We start from the raw sequence: 27,543 nt of genomic DNA on the forward strand, positions 1-27,543 counted from the left end.
TGTTTAACTGACTGCATTATAGTAGGTTATGTATAGTTGCCCAGTCAAAATTTGGTCGAATGTTTTATTGTGACGAGGTATTTAAAAAAGTCCTCATCACAAAAATGTCTACCTTTTTCAAACTTTTATCGTGTTACATGTTCTTGGTATTTAACTTATTTCTCCATTTAGAGACTTGCGCATGGGCAGCAACATTTTGTCCACAGATTTTGACCACCATTTTCGTTCCATCTTTTTCAGCACAAAACTCAACACCGACCCTATGGGCGGGCACAAACAACGGCACAGTCTACGCCTTCACGATAACCGTCCCCAACACGAACAAGAGGAAAGACGAGCCCGTCACCTGCCAGCTCGCCAAGGAGATACAGCTCAAGCACCGCGCCCCCGTCATCGGCATCACCGTGCTCGACGGAGCTGCCGTGCCGCTGCCTGAGCCGCTAGAGGTAACTATATCTGTGTATACAGCCCGGCACCTGCCAGCTCGCCAAGGAGATACAGCTCAAGCACCGCGCCCCCGTCATCGGCATCACCGTGCTCGACGGAGCTGCCGTGCCGCTGCCTGAGCCGCTAGAGGTAACTATATCTGTGTATACAGCCCGGCACCTGCCAGCTCGCCAAGGAGATACAGCTCAAGCACCGCGCCCCCGTCATCGGCATCACCGTGCTCGACGGAGCTGCCGTGCCGCTGCCTGAGCCGCTAGAGGTAACTATATCTGTGTATACAGCCCGGCACCTGCCAGCTCGCCAAGGAGATACAGCTCAAGCACCGGCTTAGAGGTAAGAAAGAGTATTTGTGTCAAACTTAATGGCGGTTAGAAACATGTAACACAACACAGCCCGGATCCTGGAAGATGGTGATAGATACAGCCGTGAATCGGAGAGCACGTAAATGTCGATCCTGCTTGTGATCTCTCTCCGGTGGTGTCGGATTGTCGTCCCATCGGGCGCAGAGTGAAGGAATAGTGAGTGCACCTGTGTCACGCATATGCATGTGCACTATAATATGTTCTGTGCAGCTTTCTGACATCCTTATATGAGAACAGCCGCCGTAGCCGATAATCGGCTAGGAGGACATCATCATCATGCCTCGGAGCATTGATGTCTGAAAGTTTTTGCTGTTATTTGTGATCTACAAATATTCCTGTATTATTATAAATATTTTATTTTATTTACCAGGTTGAGCGCGGCGTGTCTCCGCTGCCGGAGAGCGGCACGCACCGCGTGGTGATCACGTCGGAGGAGCAGTTCAAGGTGTTCACGCTGCCCTCGCTCAAGCCGCACAACAAGTACAAGCTCACCGCGCACGAGGGCGCCAGGGTATGTACACGAGAGGCTTTGTTACAAAACGTGACAGGGTATAGAATGACTATCCATCTGCAGAGAAGCTATGCTAGCAAAGGAGGGGGGGACAGTCCTCAGTTGCTGTGGTAGATATGGAGACACCTTAGGTTTGCAGTGTAGGTTCTCGATCACATAGACAAGGGTTTTTGAGGGTTGAGCAGTGGGTGGGGCAGTTCATTTGTTCCACACACTCTTCAAAAATACAAACATAAAAGGTTAATTGCGCAAGTCAAGACGGCTGGCAGGAGCTGGATGTGAGAAGCCGAAAATAGATCTCAGTGGCGTGCACTTGGAGAGGCCTATGTCCAGCAGTGGATTGCGATAGGCTGATGATGAAAAGGTTAATTGTAAAATACCGCCAACATCTCAGGACTGTATTATTAACATAATCATTACATTTTAGTGCATCAGAATACAATATTAAAACAGAATTATACGTTAACAAGAGAATTCGTGATGTAAGTAATGTTTGGCCTCTCAAGATACTAAACATGACTATGTTCCGACAATAAACCCTCACTCCGTTCCTTAGGTCCGTCGCACAGCGTTCGCGTGGTTCGAATGCCCCGGGGCAGCAGGCGGGCTGCACCGCGAGTGGTGCCTGCTGTGCCTCACCAACCTGGGCGACTGCCTCGTGCTCAGCCCCGAGCTGCGCCGCCAGCTCAACGCCGCCGCCGTGCGCAAGGAGGACATCAAGTGAGGATATTCAACTTTATTGTAATGCTAGTAGGGTCTGTTTTGCAATGGTATAGCCTATAATGGTTGACGGCCAAGGTGTGTGTTCTCATACTAAGGAGACCAGCTGTGCAGGACATGTTATAGTGGACAGGCATTTGCGCAGACACAGGTGCACTCACTATTCCTTCACTCTCATAGCCTAATTTGGCAGGAGAGAGATCAGGCGCAGATCTGATATTTACGTGCTGTTCTGTGCAATGTAATATGCCTTTAATGAAATTTAAAAATGTATTGTTTCAGTGGCATTTCAAGTTTATGCTTCTCGAAACGAGGCGAAGCTCTCTACTTGCATTCTTCGTCGGAATTACAACGGATCACCTTATCTGCTACTAAGGTATGACTTAACTTTCTTCACTGTATATGCTACTGTCTATATCAACTTCTATCTCATATTGAACAACATTTGTTAATGGCGTAGTCCGTAGTTAAAGAGACCATAGAGTTTCTTTCGGTGTTTCTTCTCAAATAAGAAATCCATCTCGATCGCGCTTTTAGAGAAGATTCGACGTATTGATATCGACCTATTTGCGGAAATATTTATCAGGTTTTGATAATTTGTGTATTTATGCAGGTGACGATAGCACAGTGCCACATAATTCTGTCGCCATGGGCGGCGGCACTGCGTGGAGCCGTGGAAGAACCGCCGCTAACGAATGGCGAACACAAGGTTTGTGTCTTACTATTATTTATGTAACTTGACTAACCTTTTTGTTAAATTTAAAAAGGGTTTTAATGTTAAGTTGGGAAACTGTCAAAAGTTAGGTCGTATTTGGAGGTAGGATTACAATTTTTGCTTAATTGAGTCACAATTTGTTTCAATTTGACGACTTTATAACAATGTCTCAACTTCTAACACATCTAGACCCAGTTTGAACGACAACATAAACAACAGTTTTTTTAAAACAACTGCTTACTGAGAAGAGTTATCAGTTAACTTCAGCCTTCAGTCACCCCTTGTTTTCAAATTAAAGTACACTCAAAACTATAACAAACTATAACCACAGGAGGAGTCATCAGAAGCACCTCACGACGTGACAGCGGCGTCGGCCGACATCACGGTGGACTCCGTACGCGACCACACGCAGGCGCCGACCGACAACCAAGCTGCGCCCGAACTTAATATTAACTTACAGGTAAAACTGCTTTATATTGACTCAATTATTTAAATTCCAGCAAAAGAAGACCATGTGCTCACATCTTCTTATTTACAACATTGATATAGCAAAACTTTTTGTAGCCATAAACGCACGAAAGCGGATGATACTTTTTTGTATTAATGTTCTTGTACATTGTATGAGGTATGACTCAGCGACTCGGTCACTACTGAATGTTCCCTAGACTTTGTAGAAGTGGTACAATAAATAGTAAGGCGACCAACTTTACGGCTACTGCAATGACCAATAGTTGAACAAGCATCCTCGTATATTAGGAGACAGGAAGGCATACGTTTAACTTTTAACTCAGCAATGAGTATATAAGCCCATAATAATTATGGGCTTATATACTCATACTGTTTTATGGCAAATAAATTATTTATTTGCCATAAAACAGTATGAAAGAGTTGGAACTACTATACTAAAGACATCATCCCCTGAAACAGAACTCGCAAGTAAACACATCGTCAATGGTGGTGAAGACCACCACGCGCACCACGGTCAGCGATACCAACGGTGATGGTACTACCACCACCACCACTACCAACAGCACCAGTGAGAACAGTGAGTATGACGTCACTACGCAGTGTAGACTAGTTGACCAGATGAGCAGGTTAGGGTACAGATAGGATTAGTAGGAAAACAAGCAGTGATAAGTCATTGTAGGGAATTGAATGTTTGATCGGAATTTGTTGTTTTTTTTTTTATATAATTATGTAGAAGTCACAGTTTGAACTTGAAATAAGATGTGTAAAGTGACCGAAACAGATAGGATATCCTGCTCTTTGACAATAGAAAAACTACAAAATAATTAAATTCCAAAAATAGTAACAGCAAGAGTGAAGAATTATATATTAGTAGAATTTCAATCTTACCTCATAATTCATACTTGACAGTAGTATCAATCTTGTAGGTTATACCTTTATACAGTTTTTATCCACAGGATTTCAGTTCCCCACCAATAAAAATATAATTTGCATGAAGCGAGACATACGCTATGAATTGGCTTACTTTGTATCCAAATTATGATGTTAATAAAGCAAAGCTTTTGCATTACGCGCAAAATAATATTTTTATTGTTTCTATAATTATTATTTGTTACTGAAAAATAACAATTTCCCAGTTATTTTATTTAATGTCGAGCCTGTCGAACAATATTATAATTTCAACTTTGCTTAGTTTCAATCACATAAGAAATTGTTTGTTTTCTACCAAAGCGCTACTTGTTAAAATTTACCAATAAAATGTTAAGATTTAAATCGCTTCATACACCATTTTATATGTTTATGTTTCATGTTTATCCGTTTGTATGTTTGACGGGCGCTTTGTGTTTTGTTTGTAGTCCTAGAGCACAGTCGCGAGGAAGGAGTCATCACGCGCATCGAGGTACCCCACACTTTGCTTTCATAGTACCTTATGTACAACTATACTTATCTACCTTGCATGAACGCCCTACTCCCTCTATCAAGTATTTAGCTTCATACGCCTTTTATCAATAACCTTATAGATTCTCTCGATCCTGAACTATCTAGCCTCTTAATTAACAACAAATAAAACTAATTTTAAATTGTGTATTAACCAACTAACTCGAAATATACGCAATGTTGTGGCGTCCGTTCGTGTGTTGTTCGTACAGGGGATCATTCACCATCATGACTAAATTGTAGTAAAACAAAATGAGTTGTAAACGAGCTCGTATTGGCAATAATCTGCAGTAGACCCTGGCAAACACGCGCGGCCGCCACGAGTTGCCGAGAAGAACGTGCGATGGTACTCATGAAGCGGTGTTACACAGACGGGCACAGTGACGGTCCCGGCCGGCACCGACCCCAAGCTGATCCTCGAGATGTTTGACCGCCAGCGCTCGCCGCTCGCCGTGCCCGTGCCGCCGCAGCCCGCCGCCGCCGAGACCAACTAACCGCGCACAACACCCAACCATGCACTACGCTGCCGGCCCCCATACCGGCTCTATATTCCGCCACTTGTCTATTCCAACCGTATCGTTCAACCGGTATTCAAACCACCGACCCCAGACGAAATACCGGCGTTTTTTATCATTTGACAAAAATTGTATTAAGAGTGACAACGTTTAGTTTTTAATACAACTAGAATAATTTGTAAACGTATTTATAGCGATAAATTTCGTTCTATGCCTAGACAGCTAAAGGTACTGCCATGAATTCATTTCTCCTTATTAACGAAAGTCAATTCGGTTAATCTAGGTATTCGAAAACTATCCAATTAGGAGCATTTCCTGTACATTTATGTATTATGTAATTCCTTCGTGTTTTTAAGGTCTACTTGCATTTTATTATGTTAACTTTAATATTATTTACTATCGGTTTATGTGGCTTGCATGTTTATATTATGGCGACTACTTTGGATGTAATTTTCTTTGCAATGTTGTGTATTATTTAGTTAAAAATATATAAATAGATGCTTAATCTGTACTTAACAGTATCACGAGAATTTTCTATTAAATGAGATTATGTTAACTACATTATTTAATTGTTCTTAGTTCTATTTTTAACATGGCAACCCGAGGTAATGCTTGCAAGCTTCAGTATGTGAACACAGAGCTTCGTCGCGTAGGCATCCAGGCGACCAATCCATAACAAAATGTAACGAGTATGTTTATGTTAGTACAAAATCCGGAACGCCATAGCAACGTTTGTTGTAACCAGCAATACTACAATATAATTGTGGATTGTTTTAAGTAATTTATAGTTAAGAGAACAATGTGAAATTAATATTCTAATTTAGCTCGTTAAGTTAGTATTTCGAACATTCGGAGTGAATGTGATGTGCCTATTTATTTCTTTTTTATTATAATAAAGATTGTATCTAGGTGATAGCATTAGAAACATTTGACAATTAGTAACGACTAGATTATATTTTATTATGAATAGCATTTAGATTTTCCACAGCAAGTTGGAGTGAACATTTTTATTGCCAATTTTATATTAATATTATAGACAAATTGTTGTATTACCTTGCAGTGTTTCACTTAAATTGAATTGTATATTCAGTAAATATTAATTTTAATAAATTATAATGTTGTGAAAAGTTTTATGCAATATTTTTTAGCTTTTTATCCTTTTTATTTTTTAACCAGTTTGCAATTTTATTTTGTACCTTAATTGGAATATTCTGTTATGTTTTAAAAATCAATGGCAGCTAGTTATATCGGAACATGTTTGAGCACATCTTACTACACATCACAATTGTGATCTAAGGGGATTGATTATTGTTTTAGACATATATTTTATTCATAGATATAAGTTAATGTGCCTGTCTTTTGTTGGTAAATTGGGCCTCTTTCGGGCCATATCAACAACCATAGTAACATTTACTGTAGGAAGCGTCAAGGGTACTCATATGGCGTCCAAAATGCTTCTATTTATAGTATATACAATTTTTCTCCTTATACTGTGGCATTTTAATAAACATTTGATACGAAATTAGCAATTTGTATCCAACATTCTTACAAGAAATAAAAGCTAAGACTATATGAAATGTCGTGTTATTTACTACCCTTCTTGCGACTGCAAATGATGTTGAAAAATAAGGTAAATGCGATGAAGGCAGAGACGTCCATAAAAGCAGAGAGGCTTGTGTGGCTCAATAACAGTCTCGTAAATACATTCAGGTTGAACGCTATTCACATTGGTTGGCAAGTGAATAAAATTGGCACAAAAAAAAATTATGGAAACACAGAAGTTCTGCTGAAACAAGCTTCTGAGACAAAGGCATACATACAAATACAAGTCATGGGATTTGTCCTATTACAGTTAATATATAAAAAAAAATAAAAGTAAGCACTTCAAAATAAATAACTAATAAAAATATAATGATTTGGACACAATGTACCTACTTGCCGTCCAAGGATCGACATGGCATCATCATGAGACTTGGTTTTTTTTTCTCACTTATGCAATGACATATAATTCTTTATTATAGTTAAGACAGTCCTGTCCTGTCCTACTTCCTGATAAACTCCTAGACTGTTTTTATAAAAGCAATTAGATAGAATTACAAACTCACACTTGTCTTATCCATCCACTATATACCTCGTTTTATGCAGTAATAGCAAAGGCCAGAAAGCTAGATACACAATATTTAAAAATAAAAAATCGGTAAAAAAACTTTTAAGTTAAACGGTTTTATCTTACGTGCACTGAAAACTAGAAAATAAAAAAAAACTGTTACTTACCTATAAACCTACATAGGTGGTCCCGGTCATATTAGACTAAAATAAAAACGTGGGGCCCATTACCTAACTATTGCTGTAATACTTTCTTCTAGAGGTTCTACTTACTTTAATTCTACTTACTATAATCGTAACTGGAGATTTTGACAATCAATAATCAGCCGTAGCGGCTTCACCAGCGAACGCCGAGCTCACGATCTACCAAAGTATAAAGATATGCTTTGCCATAGGTAGGATTTCAGAGGGCCCCCACGTTTTTATTTTAGTCTAATATGACCGGGACCACCTATGTAGGTTTATAGGTAAGTAACAGTTTTTTTTTATTTTCTAGTTTTCAGTGCACGTAAGATAAAACCGTTTAACTTAAAAGTTTTTTTACCGATTTTTTATTTTCTAGTTTTTAGTATTTAATGAAAATGCCTACCGAATATTCCTCATTCTATATATGGGTCAGCAGCAGTGAGGGAGTGCCAGACTCTTACTGACTAAAAACCGTTGTGTTTCGTCGTAGGCCTTTTATGTACTAGGACAATCCCGAAGCCAGGCAGGCCTTGGCCCTGTTGGCCCCGCTGGGTTGCTGACAGTATTCTACTTGAGTAGCCCTTTCATTTGATACCCATATTGAGGGGGTTGTGGAAAAAATATGTAATCCGCCATTTTGTACCGGCGGCCATCTTGGATTTATAATGTTATTGATATTAGTATATTGTATTGTCATCGGAATTAAAGGTGTGTACCAAATTTCAGATCAATCTGACAACAGCAAGGTACTTAAATTTGAATTACTAAATTTGACCCAAGAATAAATAATAAAACAAACAGGGTAAGCTAAATAAAACCGTTTAAAACAAACAGGGTAAGCTAAATAAAACCGTTTAAAAAGCTTTCACGTGTCAACTGTCAGTGTCAGAACTATCAAGTTAGTTGTCAATTTGTCATAAGTTTTGAATTCAGGATCATGAGTTTCAGTGTTTCACAGGGTTTAGTTTATTAATATAATGCAATAAAATGGATCTGTGTAGAGTCTGTCTTGCGGGTGGATCGCAGAAAGACATATTTAAGTTAGAAAATAATAAAACTGTTGATGAAAGAAGTTTTGTTGACGTTTTCATGTTTTGTTTAAGCATTGAGGTAAACAATACACTACTGCAATAGAAAGCCACGCTCTATAACACTACAATACTTAATTTCTAAAGCAATGTGTTTTTCTCTATCTTTAGGTTGATGAGGACTCAAAAATAAGTACAAAACTATGTACAAAATGTTATGATAAAATATGGTCATTCCATGATTTCAAATGTTTAGCTCTAAGAAGCGATGTTTACTTGAAGTCTATACAAGAATCAAATGGTGTCAAAAATGAGGTTTTCTTACGTGATGATGATATTAAAAATGAGCACCAGTCTGTCAGTGATGATTCTATGGATGCAACTGTTAAAGAGGAACCAAAGGATGGATTTGATGATGGTGATACCGATGACGAATTCCTAAGTGTTATCAAAAGAATAAAATACGAATATAAGGAAGATACTGTAGAGAAGAGTAAGTCACTTCAGTTGTGTTAATATTTGTTATTTAATAGTTTCTTTTATTGTACTTACATTTAGATAAAAACTAACCAATATCCAAAAACCTAACAATGAAATAATTTCTTTATAGAACCACCAAGAAAACGAAAACGGGCTGCTAAAACTCCCAAAACCAAAAGCAAGGTGACAAAACGAATTTGTGAGGAATGTGGGAAAGCTGTGAAAGACCTTAAGGCTCATGCGATCCAGCACCTACCTGCTGCTAGTCGGAAACGCATCCCTTGCAAACTGTGTGACAAAGCGTTTTCCACTTACAGCGCACGCCATAGACATACAAAAATAAAACATTTAGGCACTAAACAACAATGCCCATTGTGTAATAAAGGTTGGTAGTACTTTAGTGATTCTAATTCATAAAAAAATATATATATAAACTTTCATATATAAATATTGTAAATCAAAACAAATATTCAATTGGTTTGTGTAAAACATTTTTGCTGTCTGAAAGTGGTGTAGCAGAGTGCATGGATTAATTTTGTTCATATGTTCACACAACTGAGTGTAACTGTGTTACTTTCTCTAAACTGTTGTAAGTTCTGAGTAAGTCTCATGCAGAAATCAAATAGTCTGTTCTATTCACCTGAAACTGGCACGATAGACTGCAATACAATACATGAATTAGAATTTATTTATTTTCTTGAAATATGGTTACAATAAGGTCTAAACATACAATGATGTTTCTTCATATCTCGCCTCATATTCAGCATGCAAATCTTATATATAAAAATGAATTGCTGTTCGTTAGTCTCACAAAAACTCGAGAATGGCTGGACCAATTTGGCTTTTTTTAGTTTTAAAATGTTTGTAGATGTCCAGGGAAGGTTTAAATGATACAAAGTTCGCGGGATCAGCTAGTTTAATATAAAAGGGTGTGCTGACACAAAGCCATGAAAACAATATTCTAGCCACTACAATATGAAAAAACTACAATCCTGTAAATAATGCTTATCCTAACTAAAACTCTTTCCTCTTGTAGTTGTGGCCCACTTAAAGCAGCACCATCGTTTGATGCACAACCGTGATTCCCTGCCCTACGGCTGTGTGTCTTGCGGTGGTCGGTTCATCTCCAAGTCTAACCTGGAACTGCACATGACTACGCACACTAAGGACTACGCCTTCCCTTGTGATTTGTGTGATAAGAAGTTCAATACTAAGAGTCGAATGATGTTGCATAAGTGAGTTTGTTTTGTAAATAATGTTAATGTTATTTTTTTAACTACAAAACAATATTTTAGATAGATTATGCTTTATTGTACACCAAGAAACTACATTTTATAATTATAATTTTACTATTCATTTCAGACGACAAGTACACGACAAAGAGAAATCGCACCTATGTCAGTTATGTTCAAAGAGCTTCTTCAAGAAATATCATCTGCAAATACATTTAAGGTAAATAGTTATAAAATACAATTACTACTTAGTTTTACCATAACGCAAAATATATATGTCGGAGGCGAACATCAAGGATGGCACTATCGTCCGACATCAGTTAGGGTAATGAAGCAAAGAGATAACTCAAAGAAACTCAAACACTCACACTCAAAAGTCAAACGTTTATTCAAATTAGTCAGAACAAAAGACAGCCCCCAAAACGCCCGCCCTTCGCCACTTCCTATGTGTTTTGGCTTGGGGAGAAGAAGTGGCGGAACAAACTCCCCAGCAACACATGTCTGTCTGTTAGGTTAGAAGAACCTTTACACTTTAATTTCAAAAGACACTTTACACACTTTACAATATGGATCTACAACAGTACTACAACACTAGGCAATAACACTAGGTACACTACACGTAACGAAAGGCAGTATCGAGATGTGCGCAGCACGACGACTCGACCAAGACTGAGCTCCGCGGACGCCACGCCGACCACCACTACTCTGCCAAGCGCGCCAAAATGTAGTTTCACCGGAAACGCCACCAGAGGGCGCGCTTGCGTGACGTTTAGTGTCCGTACTATTGACAGTCTCCGACACGGCCATCCTGCGTAGACCCACGTCCTCGTGGGTTAATCTGCAACAACACAAACACAGCACAGTATGCACAGTACAACCTCGGCCACTCCTGACCACTATGTAGCACACAGGCTACCAACTGCCACACAGGCTCCTAACTGCCACCAGGCTCCTAACTGCCACACAGGCTCTAACTGCCACACAGGCTCCTAACTGCCACACAGGCTCCTAGCTGCCACACAGGCTCCTAGCTGCCACACAGGCTCCTAGCTGCCACACAGGCTCCTAGCTGCCACACAGGCTCCTAGCTGCCACACAGGCTCCTAGCTGCCACACAGGCTAGTTTGTCAAGTTTGTCTGATCAATCTAAACATTTTCAATGCAATAGAATGCTTTCACCTTGTGCGATGACATGCGATGTCCTGGCCTGCCGCAACTCATACGGCCTCCACGACGAATCCGGGGGAGGATGACGCTCCAAACAGCAACTGCAGCGCACCTCGCGCGCCGCTTGACTAGTGGACCTCGTCCTGTTCTCCAGGCTCGGTTCACCTTAGATGTTATCGGGTTTCCACTCAACACCTCAACGCGCATGACGATGCGCACATCGCTATGGCGCGCAGTACAGCAAGGCTTTCGCGGACGTGAAGCCACGTAGATGCGAGCACCAACACTCCGACCTTACGATAAACGTCAGGCTCCTGGCAGCTGGGATGCTCCGCAGTAATTTTGTCGCCAGATTGCACAATAATCACCGTCATTGTTGAAACCATAACCGTGGTTACTATAACCTCCATATCAAAATTCTGATGTTCCCTTATTTTCTTCTCCCAGTAGGTTGGTATTCAGCCTGTGCCTATCGTGCACTCGGAAATCAGAAAGTTTGTCTTCACGTGGCGAATTCTTCCGAAACTAATCCACCATCGGCCGCCACACATCACTCGAACGAGCACATCACTTTTCACTTTTCACTTTTTGAACAATGGCATGGCAATCCTTAACACACGTGGGCATTCGGATTGCATCCCACTTCTGATGTCGGAGGCGAACATCAAGGATGGCACTATCGTCCGACATCAGTTAGGGTAATGAAGCAAAGAGATAACTCAAAGAAACTCAAACACTCACACTCAAAAGTCAAACGTTTATTCAAATTAGTCAGAACAAAAGACAGCCCCAAAACGCCCGCCCTTCGCCACTTCCTATGTGTTTTGGCTTGGGAAGAAGAAGTGGCGGAACAAACTCCCAGCAACACATGTCTGTCTGTTAGGTTAGAAGAATACACTTTAATTTCAAAGACACTTTACACACTTTACAATATGGATCTACAACAGTACTACAACACTAGGCAATAACACTAGGTACACTACACGTAACGAAAGGCAGTATCGAGATGTGCGCAGCACGACGACTCGACCAAGACTGAGCTCCGCGGACGCCACGCCGACCACCACTACTCTGCCAAGCGCGCCAAAATGTAGTTTCACCGGAAACGCCACCAGAGGGCGCGCTTGCGTGACGTTTAGTGTCCGTACTATTGACAGTCTCCGACATATACATACTCGTACTTCTATTCTCTCCACCCGGAATTGAATTCCAAAAATAATAGGAATGCTTTGTACAGACTAAGCACTTACTCACATTAGGAAGGCGACGCGAAAAGGGTCGGCACGTGAGGTCAGACTTTATAGTCGCGGATCTACCGTAGCGGGCACTGCGGACAATACAACCCTAATTTACTTGTGATGTCACAATTATTTTTTCTTTTTATTTTACTCCCTAATATACAACCCTGTGTACTCCCCTTATACACTAGCCTTATGTACCTCCTATCACACACCTATAGACACTGACCTATCATTTCTCTGCACAGTTTTAACATTGATTTTGTAGCGGTACTACAACTCACAACACCGCCATCTACTACTCGGTGGGCTACTACCCGACAGTTGTTGTCGGGGTGATCTATCTGTATTCACTGCGCACGCGAACACTGCATGTGCGATGCAGGACAGTTGCGTCTCCGAATGTGTAGATGGCGGTGTTGTGAGTTGTAGTACCGCTACAATTTCTTCCAACAACCCAGGAGTCATTCAAAAGAGAAGCCGTACGCGTGTCCTGAGTGCGGCAAGTGTTTCTCCACGACGTCGATCCTGAAGAGTCACCGGCTCATACACGAGGAGGGGAAGAACCACGCCTGCACGCTCTGTGAGATGACATTTAAGAAGAAGAGGTTTGTTTCTTTTAAGTAAAAACCTATGGGAATAGTATTTCGTACTGCCTAATAGACATTATTCGAAGCTTCGCGCTATGGAATAAGCGGTTTCATAACTTCAGACTCACCTTGTAACTCCGATGCTTGAGTAAGCGACGAACGCAAACGATTTAAAAGAAGATTTATTATAGATTTATAGAACTGCTTCCTGGACATGGACAAAAAGCACATATTTTATTATCAGGGTGCCAAGTTTCATCAAAATCAATCCAATAATTACATCATTTTTACGTGAAAGAGATACAAACATCCAGCCATACATACCAACTTTACAAACAGAATAATAGGATGTAATTTCCTCCCCAGCTACCTCACCATCCACATGATAAGTCACACGAAAGTAAAGCGCTACCCTTGCAAGTACTGCGGCATCAAGTTCGGTCGCTCCGACCACCGCAAGCGTCACGAGTATACTGCACACGAGAAGAACTTCATCAGTCCGTGATACTAAACCTTTAGCATGAGTTATTGATGCCAATAATACTTCTGATACAATCGGTCCAAATGTACGTAAAACAATGGTATTCAGCTGCATCCGGCTAAGACTGGAAGCCAGATTTTTTATAGTTGGTGAAAGGCTAGGAAGATCATGATGAAAATCGGTTGAACAGAATGGCCATCGTCATTTAATGCAAGTCCAATTTGATCCATATCACCCTTATAGCATATTTTTGCATGTCCTATGTGCTCAATTGGCGCTAGTTTTTCTGTAATTTTTTAACGGAAATCAGCGAAAAAAAGAATCTTATAAGGGTTCCGTTTTTTCCTTTTGAGGTTCGAAACCATAAAAAAAAAGTAAATTTCTACCTAATCTCGAGGCCGATCACACATGTTTAAGGATACTTATTTTAATTTTGTACCAAATAAAATGAACACGGTAAAATATTGCATAGTTAAATTTGAATTACTCGTGCTAAGGATGTAGATAATTGTGTTTTAATTGTGCTCAAACATTTTTCATGGAATGCGGTCATTTAAAAGATTTGGAAAATTATAGCATGGATGTTGTATTTTATATATGGTAGGTTAATCTTCATGATTGAAGGTTGCTTGATATGTATGTTAGTTTAAATTTTATTATAAAAATTCTATCTAAATAATTATTATTCAAGAATATTGGCAATTGCTTTGGCGTATTTATTAATGTTATTTTCATATGTGGTGGAGTATATTAAGAGCAGAAAAGCTATATTATTTTTGAATATTGGCCAATAATGTCCATTTTTTGTAATTTCAGACACATTGTCTCGTGAGCGATTTTCTTTTTGTTACCATCATAAAAAAAACTATAAGTTACATCAAAAATATTTTTTCTTAAATCACTGAACATGTCCATTAAAAATATTATTGTAAATAATTAGATAAATGTTAAGTTTTAAAATTATACAATTCTTTCAACACAAACTCGTTTTAATCAATAAAATCCAAAACACACACATGCAAACATTATATATAGCAAAAAAGCACACAATTCTTCACGACCTTCACGAATTACTCATTTCGTTTCTTCCATAACATCTAGAAGGCCCAATTCATGTTTAGCTTGTTCTAAGAGTTCCTCATTCGTGAAGTCTAGATCCTTATGCATAAGGTGACAGTCTTCAGGCATCGACAGTTCAGGGGACTCATCGGGAGTATGTACATTCAGAGTGTTGAAGATGGATTCTAGTCTGTCCTCGTGGTGGGGGTATTCGTTCTGCAGTACTCCTACGAGGAAACGTAGGCGTTCGTTGAGGAACCGTGCTTGGGCGTGGTCGGCGAGCACGTTGTCCTTGGGCCTTCTGGAGCGGACGGAGCGACGCTTGATGGCCGTGGAAAGCTCACTGTTGAACCGTTGGGCGCGAACAACGCGTTCTAGAAGCTGTAAGTTAGTGTAATCAGATTTTTACATACCTACACTATATCAAATATTTTGTTTGAGATTGCGTCAAATTTGAAAATATTAGTATATGCCTGAGGATATGTTTGCGTTGCTGCAGTTTTGTAAGGCGCATGCATGTACACCATGCAAAAATACCTACCCAATTTTCTTTTTCACTATATGGTTTTCCATACACTGAAAAACATATATTCTACCACTATGTACAATCGCGGTAATTGCCGAGACCACAAAATAATATTGGTACCTACGAAGGCATTTCGTTTTTGGTTTGAGCTACAAGTGATACCTACATGGTGTTTAGTCCGATCAGTGGCGCGCGTCTCTCTAATAAGGTCAGCGACCTTTTCCTCAAGATGGACGTTCTGTGCGCTAGTCTCCGCCAGCTCCTTGTCCAAGCGCTCCTGGTCCTTCATCAGCTGCTCCATCTCGGCCTTCGAGTCCGCTAACTCCTGCAATTTATGTACAAACCATACTTAAGTCATTTTGGCAAGTTTCACTTATATGCAGGAGTGATTTGAAATGACGTCAGAAGCAATTCAGGCAATGCCATGCTGGACTGCCGAACCTGAGGTCCGAGTCCGAGGCCGAGTCTGAGGTTGTGTTAGCACCCATAACACAAGTTAATAACTTAGGTATCATAGGGCTAACCAACCGTGTGTGAAAAGATAACTTGACATTAAAAAAAATGAAACGAAGAATAAGACATGCATTGCCTAAATGCTGTGTTATGGCAAGGATGGCGAGGTATATAGCCAAATAGCTGGATAACTATTTTTCTAAATTAACTTAGAAGACCATGTAATGTGTACCTTAGTGACCCTAGTTAGGTCAGCTTTAGCGAGCCTCAGTTTGTGATTGTAAGTAGTTTGCGAGGTGCCGACTGCAGTGCCGTGGGTCTTCTCCACGGCAGCGGCGGCTCTCGTCTTGTCCATCGCCGTGTCTCTTCGCGTCACGTACAGAGCCAAGTCTTCGGCTAGCTTCTCACTTGTACGCCGAAGTTGTTCACGACGAACCTACATTTGAAATGTCAGTGTGGTTGAAGGGGGTTGAAATGGAAAGTATCCTGAAGATAAAGAAGCGGGTATAACCCCGGCAAACAAGTATTGTGTAGTAAAGCTCTTCGAATTTTGCGGCAGTCATAATTAGGAATCATACCTCCATTCTATGTATTTCACTCTTCATCAGTCCTATTTCGCCAACGGCTGACTTGGCAGACTTCATATTTTTCTTCAGCTCCACCGCTAATATTCCCTGTAAATTATAAAAGAGATCGGTGAAAGATCTTCTTATCGAATGAGTTGCAAGTTCGATAGCCTTACAAGCCCTAGAGTTAGAGTTTTCTCAAATCCGCCTGATGGCCTCTGACGTAATATTATAATAAAGGACTGTTGCCGAGTAGCATTCGGAGACGTCCGCTTTACGTACCTACATATGCTAGATACTAACCTTTCTTTGCCATATAAGAGCTTCCCTCTGAACTCGATCGAGTTCCTGGGTGAGGTTCATCTTGTCTTTATCCAACTCCTCAATTTCATCCTCCAGTTGAATTATTTCGGTTTCGGCATCCTGCGCAAAAACCGTCATATAAAATCCTCAATGTATCTTACGCTTTATTTTTTTTACTAAAGTTTATTTTACAGAAAAAGCAGTCACAGCATCGACAACAATACGGATTTTAGACCTTCAATTATTCCCATTGCACTGACCTTCAAGTTAGCAGCATACTCATGTGAGATGGACAGGTTGGTCCGCTGCGCGCCCTGGTTGCGCTCCGTGGCGTCCTTGCGCGTGTGCTCGAGCACCTGCAGGCGTCCGCGCAACGTGCGCAAGGATCGCTCCACGTGACTACGCTCTAGAGCAACCGCCTCCGAATCCGCTTGTATGCGCATTATCTTTTGGTCGCATATTTGGATCTCTGAAAAACCATGAGGTTGGATTCTGCAGTTATTAAATTAGGTGGTCTCCACTCTCCACGATTTTGACTGTTCCTAGTTCTTGTTCGCTTTGAGAACAGAAGCGCCACATCGTTTATCCCTAGATTTTATCCCCATCATAGTGCCTATAGGAACTACAAAAACTAAAAAAAAATAATCAGCCTATAAGCTACCGAAGGTTCCGCTATAATTAGGCTGAACATAATATTTTTTAATACTCCTTTTTTCAACTGCTAAGACGACATAAGTACCTACAACCAGTACAATAGATAGTAATCAGGTGCTGTTAGTTACTAACGTTTAGCAATGAGGTTTATCTCGGAAACCATGAGATGGTGGTGGTCTGCCAGCTTGACGACATGCCCCTGCTGTCGCAGCCACTCGTGCTGCATCACCTCCGTGCGCTCGCGGAGACACTTGATCTGCTTCTCCAGACTCTCGATGCGACGCTCTTGAGGAGATTTCATCTAAGGATTTTATTATAAGTATATTGGTTAAAACATGGCAAAAGGATATTCTCAGGTACCTATTTGATGTATTTAGAGTCTATATTCTTCTAGAGATCATGGTTCTATGCAAACGCTGATGTCTACAGAACAGGGTTTATCTTCGAGATGTTGTTTAACTTAATAATAAAACAGTGCATCTAACTCACATCGAAAATCTCCTTCAAAGTGATATACTTCTTCATGATAATATCGAGCTCCCTCTGCTTTCTGGTCTGGATGGACATCTGATGGCTATGTTCGTCCTGAAGCGCATCAATCTCTTTCTCTTTCTCCTTCACCATGGCCTGGCTCTCTTCCAGCACTATTTTGTTCTTGGCTTGGCGGTTCCGCATTATCTCTATGTCTAACATTATGTGCGCGTGTTGGTTCTCCATTGACATAAGGGATATCTCCTGTTAAAACAATATGGTCATTTGTTAAAGAGGTTCTTTTCGCCACCTACCAAGTAGACATATACGACAAAAATTGATTTTGGCTTTTTGGCATGTAGGTGGTAAAGTATAGAATATGATAGAAGAAAAAATGCGTCTATTAAAAATAAAATTGAAAGGCAAAAATGAATGGATCCTGACTGAAGAGAGTTTAGATCAACAATAAAACAGATTTCATATTAAATTCTTGAAATGTGATTGCTTCTTCACCATCTATATTTAGTATACCTGCTTCCTGGACATCTCCCTCATCTTCCGAATGCCATTCGCCATGCTTTCCACAGCCTTATCGTTAAGCAAACAGTCCTGTAGGTTTAGAAGTATCTCGTTCTCAAGCTTCAGTTTGTATTCAGCTTTCCTATCCAACTCCTTCCCAGTGCTCTTTAGAATATTGCGCATTGATTGATTCTCCTACGAAAATTGTAAAATATCATTAACACCATGATTTTCGAATTTACTGATGCTTGAGGCCATCCATCCTCCGAGCCTTTTCCCAACTATGTTGGGGTCAGCTTGAGGCGTGAATATTAAATACTTACAGCTCTGATCATTTCATGGTCCCTCTCAGTCATTTCGATAGACTCGGTCAGCTGGTTGATCTGAGCCTCCAATGTCTGACGTTTTGCATCTTCAGTTTCGTCTGTGAATTGTGAACAAAGCTTGAGAAAGGGAGGTAAGTAAATAACATATTCGTAGGTAAATACATATAAATTGAGGAGAGATGTAGTACAGCTAACCTAACATTTTTTCAACGTGTACTCACGCAATTTCATAGCATGCTCGATATCATAGTTGATTTTGTCCCTGTTCATAGCGATCTCCTTTCCCCTGTTCATCTCCTCCATCAATACCTTCTTAGTGATGTCCATAGAGTTCAGTAACGTCCGGTAGTTATCTTGTAGAGTTCTGTGAATTTTAATGTTATTGTCAAACCCCGTTTTATGTAAATTTTAATACCCATATTCGCAAAACGGGTCGCGATTCTAATACAGATCTGACCTATCTTTAGCTACCGATTCTTTACCTCGCTGGCAAAAAGCAGAAAAAATTGCTTTCGTGTTTCTAAAATAATGATCAGCTACTTAAAGATAACTCTTTCGTCATACCGCATACTTACTTGTAATCATCCCTGACGGAATCATACACCTTGTCTCTCTGCGTGATGTTGACGATGACAGAGTTCCACAGGCTGACCAGACGACGCTTGTCCAGCTCCAAATCTTCCAGTTCAGCTGCATATGCTGTCACCTTGTGGATTTAAAGGAAGCTGGTTGGAATTAAATTTAATCTATGCCACTAAAATTTGCAAGGGCTAGAAAGGTCACTCTGATCGCTTCATGGCTACAGGTCTCAATAGATTCAGAAGATATGCTTTTTTTACCCTATCGTTAACTTTCTCCATTTCCGAGTTCTTGATTTCGAGCTGCTTCTTGAACATCTCCAGCTTCGACTCCAGCTTCCACACCTCATTGCTCAGGCCGAACAGAAACATGTCCTGAAAGAATTCATTTTATTCAAGACAATGTTTTACTCGAAACACACAACCTATGGATTTGAGTTTCTTTTTTTTTTTCATTTTCGTAAAACACTTATCTTCCGTGTAATTGCTACTTTAATATAAGTATTTACTATCTATAACTATCATACCAGTCGTCTCTTCTCAGCAGCAAGCGCCTGCTTCTCCATCCTCATTTTATCAGACATGCGCTGACTGACGGTGAGGTCTGACTCCGTCTCGTCGCGCCACGCCGACAGTTGATGGCACAGCGCGTTCAATGCTTCCATTTCCTCTGTCGTCTCACGTTCTGATAAGTACAATTTATTTTTTATTGTTTTGTACACTTGTGTTTTCTAATGTTTACTTTGTATGGCGCCTTGAGTGGCCATAGCAATTTGTATTTTTGAGTATTATATTGTTCATTCATGATGTGACGGAAGGGAATTTGGGTGCCTGATAGATTACCAGCTATTTCTACTATGTACCTAGTATTGAGAAGATACTAGGTTCAATAATCCCAGATCAAACTTTCTAGTCATTAACATGAAAGTGAAAATGCAAAATCAATAAAATACGTTGGATTTGACATCTGTTTCTTAAACATGTGATTACTGTTTTATATTTTCACAGACCAGTATATACCAGTATAACCCAGAACAGTATGTACCTCTAGTCATATCTTCTTCCAGTTTAGCCTTAGCTTTCTTGTACTTCTCGTTCGACTCTTTCGCACGCTTTTCAGCTGCCTCGCGTTCCATGGTGCGTTGCGCTAAAGTGGCTTCATATTCTTCTATTAGCACCTACAAAACATACAATTTAATAAACCATCACTAAGTCATTATATGGTTGTCGAGAGAAATGTAATAAATAAATTCCAAGATTCTTTGCAATTCAGCGGGAAGGTAGATACACTCATAAATCAGAGGGCACGATGACATTATGACGGACTATAAATCAAAACCAAACTGAAATATCCATATTTTGTTTAATCTATATTCATAACTCGTGCTGACCTTTAGTTTAAGCAGCTGAAGCATAAATATGTATAACAGGTTAATGAGCGCGCCGTAAATATGTTAATTAAATTAATATAGTTGTAATTACACTTACCCTTTGCGCGTTTGTGTCATGGTCGCTGCGATAGATGGACTCTAGATCCTTGTCGTATTCTTGCTTGCTCAACTTAAGTTCTTCACGCTAGAATAAGGTTTAATATGAATAAGATCTTCAGCAATAACCAGTCTATAACACAAAAGATATCATCTTATGAAGAGAAGACACGAACACTTATCACCTCCCTTCCTTGAACCTGAATAACGATTTAATTCGTTCTTAATTCTATGTTCTGAATTCGTCATGAAAGATGTCGGTTGAAAAGATAAGTATTAAACACGCCTGGAGTAAACTGTGCTCGCTCTAAAGGTAGGTAATGGCTCTGTACGTTTCATGTGTTACGAGATCATATAGCTCTCTATGGTTGAATCCGTTTAAAGCTTACATCATACCAGATTAAGTATCTCCTCCTCAGCAATAGCGTTCTCTTTGATGAGGAACTGCTTGAGCGTCTCCTGGAACTTCTGCATGAGCGGGTGCGACGCCTCCAGCACTGCGGGCATCGCGCCGATCTCACGTTGGTTGCGCCACCTAGATTTTATAAAATTATAATGTAGGTACCTAAGTGGTAATTCAACCTAAATATAGTAGACGCCAAAATGCCTAATTCCGGCTGCTCAATCATTATTGAGCATTAAGGTGCATCAACTACAACTGCCAGCACGTGCAGCAACTGCAAGAAATCGAAGTCGCTTCCAAATAGCACCTAGTAAATAATGCTGTCCAAGGCCGATTTTGGACACGGCGGCTGTTCTCTCATATAAGGAGATCAGCCAGTTGGTGAACTCACTATTCCTTCACTCTCACTCATAGCCCGATGGGACAGTAATCCGACACGACCTCTGCGTGCTCTCCGATGCACGGATAACACCTAGTAGACATATTCTGTCCAAAGTGCTTTCATAAGTAGGTATAGAAAACATGGTTAACCCTTGTATACAAACTCCTTAAATAAGACAACTTACTGGTCAAAAGCCTCCTTGCCAGCTTTATGGCATCGGCACTGGTTGACGGGGCAGCTGCAGCATAAACAGACTCCATCCTCGAACCCAGGGTATTCGCATTCGCAAGCCGGATCCTGAAACACAACCAAGAACGAATTTGTATGTTGATTGATCGATAACTTATTTAAATTTTACCTAGATACCAGAATTTTTTTATGATGAATAAGCACATTGGGTAGGCATTCGGAAAATTCGGAAAAAAAATGGAAAAACACTAACATGAGGGTAGATCATCTTCTCACTCTTGTACAAGAGGCATGTCTGCTCGTGGATGACGATGTCGTGGTCATCCCGAGGGCACTCGCAGTTGATGCTGAGGGTCGACTCCTCAGTAGTACTATCCTCCGTACAAATACAGGGCATTGAACCCCCTGACTTGGGCTCCGACATTTTAACTAAATTCTTATACCTTCAAATTATAAAAATCCAAGTATTTTTAATCCACGAAATAAATCACAAATTCCAAAAAAAATTGACAATGAGCAATCTTGTTTGTTGCTAGACAACCGTTTTTTTATTTGAATTGATATTTTATGGCTGGCTACAAACGTGTAATCGAAACTCCTTTTGCGATGCGTTGCCATAGCAACGTTTTGTCAACAAAAGTGCGGTCCGTTGCGAAGTAAACAAGATACATCATTGTAGAAATTCAATTAATTAAATATGGTAAGCAATTCTCTTACTTATTATTTCGATTCGAGCTTTCTACCTAAAGTGGTCAAAAAGCTATGTTTGGGTACCTACATTTTATATTTGCTAGTACCTAACTAATGTCATGTCTGTTTTGTAGATTCTGTCCCGATCAAAGCCAGCTGGCGAGAATCGCGCAAATACAGGCAGCAGTTCAGCTAAGAAAAGTTTCCCGGAACTAGAAGACTTCATACTGAAAAGAGACTATGTCGGCGCTCTTACTATGCTGGAGGTAACTTTCTGGTCTTTACGTTCATGATTAATTTCTTAAGACGCAAATTAATCCTTAAAATTGCATTGACTAAGACACCGTCCCCTTTTGAAGTCCTCCTATTTACTATGTACTTCTTTATATACTCCCTTATGCTGTAACCCTAATCCTCTGTTATGTACTACCCTATTATAGTTAAACCCTTATTTACCCAACCACTAAACTCCCTTATTTACTTCCCCTATGTACCTACTCTTCTTAATTTACCTCCTTAATGAACTCCCTTCTTTTAGTTCCTAAAACACGAGGGTAACGTGGACGTCTGGCCAGATGTCTGGAGTGCATGGTGCTGGTTCCACCTGGGCGAGTACCGGCGCGCGCTGGACGCGTACTTGCGTGTGCGCACCAGAGAAAAGTTAGATGCGCGAGTAGCTGATAATATAGCCATGGATATCGCTGTGTGCTACTTTTATTTAGGTTTGTTTTTATAGTTTTCTCTATGTATTTGTTATAACCATTCTAACTCATCTAATCATCATGAGAATACCATAAGAAACAAACCATCAAAAAGAAAAAAACATTATAACATAAGAAACAAAACACTGTTCTCGTACGCAAAAGTAAAGGTAAAGACAAATATTATTTTTAAGGGCGAGGATGTATTTAGCATGAACTTTTTTCAAATTTTTCATTTTTGATGTCTGCCATGATAAGATTTAGATACGCTGCGACTGTTGATCAATTCATTGCCATCTCTTTCAAATGTACTGATTACAGTAATTTTCAGGTATGTACCAGGAATCACAAGAAGCAGTTGAGGAAGCTCCAAAATGTTCCTTAAAGGTAAACAGAAGAATGAAATGAAAAGACAGTAGTTAAGAGAAACCTCTATTAACCAACCCAATTGTTCCTCAGACCCGTCTCCTATTCCACCTAGCTCACAAGCTAGGAGATGAGGAATCTTTGATGCACGCACACGCAACTCTTCGCGATGTGCCCGAAGACCAGCTGTGTTTGGCATCAGTTCACTACCTGAGAGCACATTATCAGGAGGCCATCGATGTTTATAAGAAGCTGTTGTTGGAGAGGCGGTAAGTTTGGATATTGCAAAGTTATTATATAACAATACCGTCTTCTTAGAAACTTCTATGCCTTGACTTTTGAATTTATAAGTTTACAAAAGGGTCCAAAGGGTTTTTCAGTTAAGAGTTTGTCAGAAAAAAATTCAGCTGAAACTTTTAACCACTTTCTATTCAAATCTGGTAATATTCTTCTTTGACGCAAATGACGCTTACAGATACAAAAGATTTGACAGAGACGATATGGATTGGATTAAGATGTTGTCTGCTATTGATAGGTAATCTAATGAATTGAACAGATCATGCGTAGGTACTAGACTAGAATGTCTTTTGGTGTTTATATATCATCATGTAAAGTAGATACATAGGGTAGGAGACATAAAGTAGATCTTTACATTAGTGAAAGTTTTTGTGTCGTTTTTTTAACCTTGCCATTTTAGTACCATTTGTCGATTATAAAATCATTGGGAGGTATAGCGTATGTTCCAAAGAAGTAAGTACAGTATGGTACACCACGTTTAGCAAATTTATATCGATATTTAACCAACCTGAATGCTTTTTCCTCTCAGTACATACATGGCTCTGAACGTTTACGTAGCTCTGTGCTACTATAAGCTGGACTATTATGATGTATCACAAGAAGTGCTTGGGGTATACCTAGCCCAGCACCCAACCTCCACAGTCGCTGGGAACTTGAAGGCTTGCAATCTATTCAGGTAAGTGCAAAAGAACAACTGGACATAACTTTTATCCTTTTCGTTCCTCCTCCTTTAAAAAAATTTTGACTTAATGAGCGCATCCGGCCGTGCTCTCGCTGTGGCGGCATATTGGGCTGACATAGTGTAGTCTCAATATATGACATGTCATCGACACGAAAGAAGAAGAAAACAATTTTGTATTGGATCGGTGCAGCATGTTTACTCCTCCCATACTCTTCTATCTGCCGTCATCTGACAAGTACCACACTACTTACTAATATTTTGTATAGATAGACCTCTATTTAGTATAATTATAAGTTCGTCTCATATTTGTAGATTATACAACGGCAAGGCAGCTGAAAACGAACTGAAACAAATGACCTCGGATCAGCACACATTCGGACAAGATTTGGTCAAGCATAACTTAGTTGTGTTCAGAAATGGTGAAGGAGCATTAAAGGTATACGATTCCTTATTTGTTCACAAATTCTATTTTGAGCACCCTGGCTAGACACTGGTCTGAAAAATTATAAAACATAATACAAGATTTTATACTTCTATGAACAACCAGAAAAGAAGATTGTATTTTTTCAATGTAGAATTAACATACAAGAGTAACGTATCGAACCATCACAAGAATCGCTGCGCTGAAATAAAAAACCATGTTTAGGTATCAGCGGGCCCATCAGGTGCGCAGGGGTTACGGCCACATTCGCATACCTGTGCTCGGAAGTAAAGCTGCCATAAAATATATTTTCCCAGGTACTACCTGAGCTAGTAGACGTGGTACCCGAAGCCAGACTCAACTTAGCAGGCTATAGACTTCGCAACCGAGAGCCTTTGGAAGCTAGGACACTACTGGAACCCTTGCAGCCCACCTCGCCGCTACACTACATCTTGAGAGCTGTGGTCGCTGTTAGGCTGTACAATGAGACTGGAGATGTGAGTCAATAACCATGTACTTAGAAAATACTTAGATCACAATACGAGCACTAACATGCACTAAGTAGGTTTTCAAACAGCTCTTGAATAATATAATGAATATGTTTGAATGGGTTTTATATCGACAACTCGTATATCGATATATCGGTATATCGATACTTGACAAACTTCCTGGTCGTCCAGCAATAAGTCAGTTTATCATAAGGATATATCAACTATAGCACATTCGACCCAATGTTGAACAAAATTATTGTCTCTTTCAGTTTTTGATAATCTTAGAATCAAACTTTGGCGTTCATAAGTGCTTGTTAAGGCCTAAATGAAATAAATGATTTGATTTTTGGATAAAATATGTTTCTCCTAGGATTTACCTGTCTGTGATAGTGTTCTCTCCTCAACAGGATGAACAATTAAAACTGGCCCAGCAAAGTTTTCACCTAGTAGGCAGTTCAGCGTCAGAATGCGATACGATCCCGGGGCGGCAGTGCATGGCCTCATCCTACTTCCTAGCAGGGCACTATGAGGAGGTGCTGGTGTATCTCAACTCCATCAAGAGCTTCTTCGTCAATGATGATACTTTCAACTTCAATTATGCTCAGGTGAGGATGGTTTTACAGAAAATTTTGATGTATTATATAAAAATCTAAAGTACCCATGTTTTGTGTTCTACGTGTACTCAATCACTTTTTACAGCACACATACCTTTCGAATTCTATAAGCCTAAACATAAATGTTCTTTATTCTACACACATTACCTACTTTTTATGCCTTTTTCAAAATTCTGTCTGGATCATGGTTTCACACGCGTTTCAAAATATGCTAAGCAAAAAAAGGCTTAGTTAAAATGCTCCTCAAAGCTACGAGTAAACTTTTAATGTGATCACTTGTAAGTTTTATAATCTACAGGCTAAGGTAGCGACGGGTTTCTACCGCGAAGCAGAAGAGAGCTTGCTGACGATACAAGACGAGAGCATCCGTAGCTCCTTCACGTTCCTCGCCTGTCTCTGTAGGTGCCACGTCATGAACAAAGACGCGCAGCTCGCCTGGGAGCTATGTGTAAAGGTAACAAAACTAGGATAATAATCGGCTCCCCAAAAACTCCGTAAACAGAAGGAGATTGTCAAATTGGCAACTTGTTTTTTGTTTCCTCTAATTAGCGTTTTCTAGATCTGAGTTTTCCAGTAGCCTTCCCTATTCCAAAAATCTAATGGATACAAAAATCCCTAGCTGATGTTTGCAAGCTGTTCTAAAAACCCACACCTTAAAAATCAGATGAATGCAACTACCGTGCAGAAAAATTGCTGATCTTAATAATCGTCTTATTAGACGATACAATGAAATGCGCAGTTTTTATTTAATTGAAATAACAAAGATCTAGGTACTCAGTAACAGATAGGTAGTAGTAATTCTAAGGTACTAAAGATCCTAACATCCTAATGTATTCCGTCTGTGATTGACAGTCAGCGGGCACTCCCGACAGCTTCGCGTTACTGCAACTAGTTGCTAACGATAGCTATCGCATGGGACAGTTCCTAGTGGCCGCCAAAGCTTTCCACATGCTCGACAGGTGAGCTCAGTAGATCTATCTGTATCGATTATGTATAAGATTACCAAGTTCTGTTTAGGTATATTATACCATATTGATATCAGATACTTAGATGTCCTGAATTTTTTTATTAATGGAAGATATATACCCTTTAAAATAAACCAATGCAAAGACATAGTATGAACCAGCATTAGTACCTCGAATATTTATGTCAGATTAAACCTGACATTAGACATTGTTTTTGTAGATTCAAACTGATTCAAACTTACATTTTTTCTTGACTCTTACTAATAGGTTACCGTTTTATATTGAGTACTTATTATAAATATTTCCTTTAACAACTCCTATATCAAAAGCACAAAACTATCCATATTTCACATGTCAGATTGGACGGCGGTCCAGAGATGTGGGAAGGTCTTCGCGGTGCCGTCTGTGGCTGTGCTCAAGCTGCTGCAGCCAACAAACCCAACGCTGCTACAGACCTGAGAGACGCCCTCGCCCTCCTCAAGGGACCAAGGTCTCACACGAGGGCAGATAACATCGTCAGGACCATCACCAAGTGGGCCCAGCAGAACCGCATCCCTGTGTGATCGGAGACCAAGGCTTGCAGTGTAGCGTAGCCTTGCAAGTAGTGTAGCAATGACGTAGAACATTGTCTTTAGGTAAGTGATATGTTTTCAAGTGCAGTAAAGTTATTTAAACTTTTCCGGTTTTTTTTTTCCATCAGAGAATCGTGGTTCAACG

General features: G+C 40.0%; 4 protein-coding genes across 4 annotated transcripts in view; 3 read left to right on the forward strand and 1 right to left on the reverse strand.

The window, feature by feature from the left end:
* LOC135116632 (lethal(2) giant larvae protein homolog 1-like) overlaps positions 1-5,404 on the forward strand; it is a 42,475-nt gene extending 37,071 nt beyond the window's left edge. Inside the window, exons 17-25 of the mRNA XM_064040723.1 lie at positions 241-446; positions 1,180-1,320; positions 1,877-2,040; positions 2,323-2,416; positions 2,654-2,749; positions 3,087-3,215; positions 3,683-3,800; positions 4,579-4,622; positions 5,032-5,404. Of these exons, the coding sequence (XP_063896793.1) occupies positions 241-446; positions 1,180-1,320; positions 1,877-2,040; positions 2,323-2,416; positions 2,654-2,749; positions 3,087-3,215; positions 3,683-3,800; positions 4,579-4,622; positions 5,032-5,154 (1,115 nt within the window). The 3' untranslated portion in view covers positions 5,155-5,404. The remainder of the gene's footprint in view (positions 1-240; positions 447-1,179; positions 1,321-1,876; positions 2,041-2,322; positions 2,417-2,653; positions 2,750-3,086; positions 3,216-3,682; positions 3,801-4,578; positions 4,623-5,031) is intronic.
* A 2,976-nt stretch (positions 5,405-8,380) lies between these two features.
* On the forward strand, positions 8,381-13,896 carry LOC135118821 (oocyte zinc finger protein XlCOF6.1-like). Its single transcript, XM_064041830.1, has 7 exons — positions 8,381-8,577; positions 8,667-8,988; positions 9,106-9,360; positions 10,012-10,210; positions 10,338-10,427; positions 13,074-13,220; positions 13,569-13,896. The coding sequence occupies exons 1-7, from the start codon at positions 8,455-8,457 to the stop codon at positions 13,705-13,707; spliced, it is 1,275 nt and encodes a 424-aa protein (XP_063897900.1). The 5' UTR covers positions 8,381-8,454; the 3' UTR covers positions 13,708-13,896.
* Positions 13,897-14,753: 857 nt separating this feature from the next.
* LOC135118822 (coiled-coil domain-containing protein 40-like) lies at positions 14,754-22,125 on the reverse strand. The gene is made up of 19 exons (XM_064041838.1): positions 21,853-22,125; positions 21,595-21,707; positions 21,022-21,160; positions 20,627-20,713; positions 20,184-20,316; positions 19,666-19,823; positions 19,400-19,513; positions 19,136-19,266; positions 18,782-18,924; positions 18,558-18,658; positions 18,247-18,429; positions 17,734-17,979; positions 17,377-17,545; positions 16,851-17,059; positions 16,591-16,710; positions 16,300-16,395; positions 15,954-16,157; positions 15,435-15,593; positions 14,754-15,123 (listed from the first exon to the last, which is right to left on the reverse strand). Exons 1-19 carry the CDS (start codon positions 22,021-22,023, stop codon positions 14,758-14,760), a joined length of 3,042 nt encoding a protein of 1,013 aa, XP_063897908.1. The 5' UTR covers positions 22,024-22,125; the 3' UTR covers positions 14,754-14,757.
* Positions 22,112-27,435, forward strand: LOC135118766 (intraflagellar transport protein 56-like). Its single transcript, XM_064041605.1, has 13 exons — positions 22,112-22,123; positions 22,424-22,555; positions 22,828-23,011; positions 23,322-23,377; positions 23,450-23,625; positions 23,832-23,891; positions 24,183-24,329; positions 24,648-24,771; positions 25,074-25,253; positions 25,655-25,852; positions 26,160-26,315; positions 26,714-26,820; positions 27,185-27,435. The coding sequence occupies exons 1-13, from the start codon at positions 22,112-22,114 to the stop codon at positions 27,387-27,389; spliced, it is 1,737 nt and encodes a 578-aa protein (XP_063897675.1). The 3' UTR covers positions 27,390-27,435.
* The last annotated feature ends 108 nt before the right edge of the window (positions 27,436-27,543 follow it).

The sequence above is a fragment of the Helicoverpa armigera genome, chromosome 2 (genome assembly GCF_030705265.1).
Source record: "Helicoverpa armigera isolate CAAS_96S chromosome 2, ASM3070526v1, whole genome shotgun sequence".
In the NCBI taxonomy this organism is placed as follows: domain Eukaryota; kingdom Metazoa; phylum Arthropoda; class Insecta; order Lepidoptera; family Noctuidae; genus Helicoverpa; species Helicoverpa armigera.

Coding starts and splice junctions, on each gene's coding strand:
- LOC135118766 (XM_064041605.1), top strand. Junction 22,556..22,827: donor GCGCTCTTACTATGCTGGAG/GTAACTTTCTGG, acceptor CCCTTCTTTTAG/TTCCTAAAACACGAGGGTAA. Junction 24,772..25,073: donor ATGGTGAAGGAGCATTAAAG/GTATACGATTCC, acceptor ATATTTTCCCAG/GTACTACCTGAGCTAGTAGA.
- LOC135118821 (XM_064041830.1), top strand. CDS start 8,455: ATGGATCTGTGTAGAGTCTGTCTTGCGGGTGGATCGCAGAAAGACATA. Junction 9,361..10,011: donor ATGCCCATTGTGTAATAAAG/GTTGGTAGTACT, acceptor TTCCTCTTGTAG/TTGTGGCCCACTTAAAGCAG. Junction 13,221..13,568: donor ATGACATTTAAGAAGAAGAG/GTTTGTTTCTTT, acceptor TTTCCTCCCCAG/CTACCTCACCATCCACATGA.
- LOC135118822 (XM_064041838.1), bottom strand. CDS start 22,023: ATGTCGGAGCCCAAGTCAGGGGGTTCAATGCCCTGTATTTGTACGGAG. Junction 20,714..21,021: donor AGGAGGAGATACTTAATCTG/GTATGATGTAAG, acceptor ACCTTATTCTAG/CGTGAAGAACTTAAGTTGAG. Junction 18,430..18,557: donor ACCATGAAATGATCAGAGCT/GTAAGTATTTAA, acceptor CAATTTTCGTAG/GAGAATCAATCAATGCGCAA.